This window comes from Lepus europaeus, chromosome 1 (assembly GCF_033115175.1).
Source record: "Lepus europaeus isolate LE1 chromosome 1, mLepTim1.pri, whole genome shotgun sequence".
NCBI lineage: Eukaryota > Metazoa > Chordata > Mammalia > Lagomorpha > Leporidae > Lepus > Lepus europaeus.
The window spans coordinates 126,003,181-126,005,412 of record NC_084827.1 but is presented as its reverse complement, the minus strand read 5'-3'; the positions used below and the strand labels follow the sequence as shown (position 1 = coordinate 126,005,412).

At 43.7% G+C, this 2,232-nt stretch overlaps 1 protein-coding gene across 1 annotated transcript; it reads right to left on the bottom strand.

Annotated features, from left to right (window-relative positions):
* Positions 1-220: 220 nt before the first annotated feature.
* Positions 221-1,572, bottom strand: LOC133766980 (GTP:AMP phosphotransferase AK3, mitochondrial-like). The gene is given in 2 exon segments (XM_062200989.1): positions 221-1,545; positions 1,547-1,572. Coding segments are annotated over 2 exon segments (681 nt in total). The 3' UTR covers positions 221-890.
* Positions 1,573-2,232: the final 660 nt, after the last annotated feature.

Here is a 2,232-nt window from a genome sequence, read left to right as displayed (position 1 = left end):
GTCTAACCTATTTCCAGAGGATAAAGTACCCCTACTTTATGTAGTAACATGGGTTTCTTCTTGTTTTTTTACTGTAACTTGTTACTTATCAAGGCAGATCACACATTTGGTCAAAAAGAGAAAGGACATAGATATCTTCAACAAATTTCTTAACCTGAGTAATAGTTGAAAATGTAAAACTTTATTACATTTTCCATTGAAAACTGGTTCAACTTTGGTGCTTATCCAAGAAGTGATAATGTCAAATTTCTGACATAAATCATGCCTCAAGACATATATTTTCAGAAGAAAGCGTCATTATTAAAGTACTATCTTCCCTTATGCTGACAGATATTTATGGCAGACTGGAAATTCTGAGTAAACGGAAGGTATCCTTACCAACAACATAGATACAGCATATTTGGCTAACTTGTAAGTTTCTTAGTGTAAAGGCATCAGTGAATTTGCATCTTGTAGCAGATCTGTAGTTCCAGTTGCTTTTTTTTCTATAATTTAATAGAATGTCTCACAAAACCATGTCCCACGGTGCCAGAAATGACTAAACTTTTCCAGAAGACTGAAAATCTTATCAAATACTTGTCTTTATCAAACAAAATGATTGCTATCAATGACTTTCACATTTTTGCTTTCCCCAGGTTTTCAAAAGATTAGCCATCCTGCTGTTCTTGAATAACCTATAAGAGATAACTGGATAAAACATATTAGAGGGTCATAAAAGATGAATCTTTTCTATTTGATCATTTGGCACATCCTTAGTAGTATCCCAAAAAAATAGTAGACATAAGACACAATTTCCAAAGAATTCACACGTGCTGGAGCCCTAGGCAGAGGGGTTTCTGGAGGTGAGCACAAGCAGCTCCTGCTCTCTTCCTGGTGATGTGCGTTTCTTCTCATGGAGTGACGGAGTCCTTCTGGTGTGTTTCTGGAATCTTTGTTTGTAGGAAAGCATATACGCTGGGCCAGATCTTATTGGTTTCTGTTCCAGAGAACGTTTCCAACACCCCTTTTTTCTGGTAATATTCCAGGACCGGCTCTGTTTGAGCCTCGTATGCCTTCAGTCTCTTGATGACCGTCTCTGGCTTGTCGTCCTCACGCTGAATGAGAGGCTCTCCGGTCAGGTCATCGATGCCCACAGTTTTGGGAGGGTTGAACTCAATGTTGTAGACACGGCCACTGGCTGGGTGAATCCAGCGAGCAGTAAGGCGTTGCTTAATGACCTCAAAGGGTACGTTCAGGTTAATCACGGTGTCTATCTGATAAGTTCTGTCCAGAGCTTCTGCCTGTGGGAGTGTCCTTGGAAAACCATCCAACAGCCAGCTGTGCTCAGTGAGATTTTTCAGCTCATGAAGGGCCAGCCGAGTCATGACATCATCTGGAATGAGCTTCCCTTGATCAATGAAAGTCTTGGCTAACACACCAATTTCTGTGCCTCGCAGCATGTTCTGTCGCAGCAGGTCCCCGCTGGAGAGGTGCTTCAGCTCGAAATGCTTGATGATACGCGAAGACACGGTGCCCTTGCCCGAGCCCGGAGCTCCCAAGATCACCACGCAACAGCCGAGCGGACGCCCCCATGGCCACAGACCGACCCCAGCCGCTCGGGCACCGGAGCTTCGGCCTGGCCTGCGCGCTCGCCGGCTCGGCGGCCCCGGGCCCGCTGGCAGCGAGGCGAGCAGGCGGCGGCGGCGCCCAGGCGCTAGTACTGCCCTTTTGATGCCCGAGAGGAACTGAACAGAAGACTGAGCATGTTTTAAGCTGGGTGAATTCCTCACAGACTGGGAAAGTGGCTAACATTCATTGAGTTCCTATCTGGCTTCAGGCACTGTAATCATCATTTATTTATTTATTTTTGTTTATTTTAAAATATTTTGTTTTTCATTACATAGTGGAGTTTGTTGCCTTAACCACCCCTTCGGCATTCTCACCAAGTCAAACAGAGCTTAGGTCCTCTAACACATTTCTGGTAAAGCTGGATTGAGATATGTGAGATACTTCCTAATCCTTTAGGCTTAGACTTTGGAATCTAGCTGTCTTTGCTCTATGCCGTGCCAGGAAGATTTGCCTCTTTGTGTACCTAATCAGCTTAGCCCATCTGCCTCCTTTGTGGAGGGGAGTAGGGTAAGGAAGTGTGCTCAAGGAAACCTGAGGAAAGGAACTAACATTCTTAAAAAGAATCTTAAAAAGAAAATTGTTAGTTTCCAAAAAAAGTGCAAAAGTAAATAAAAGTAAAAAAAA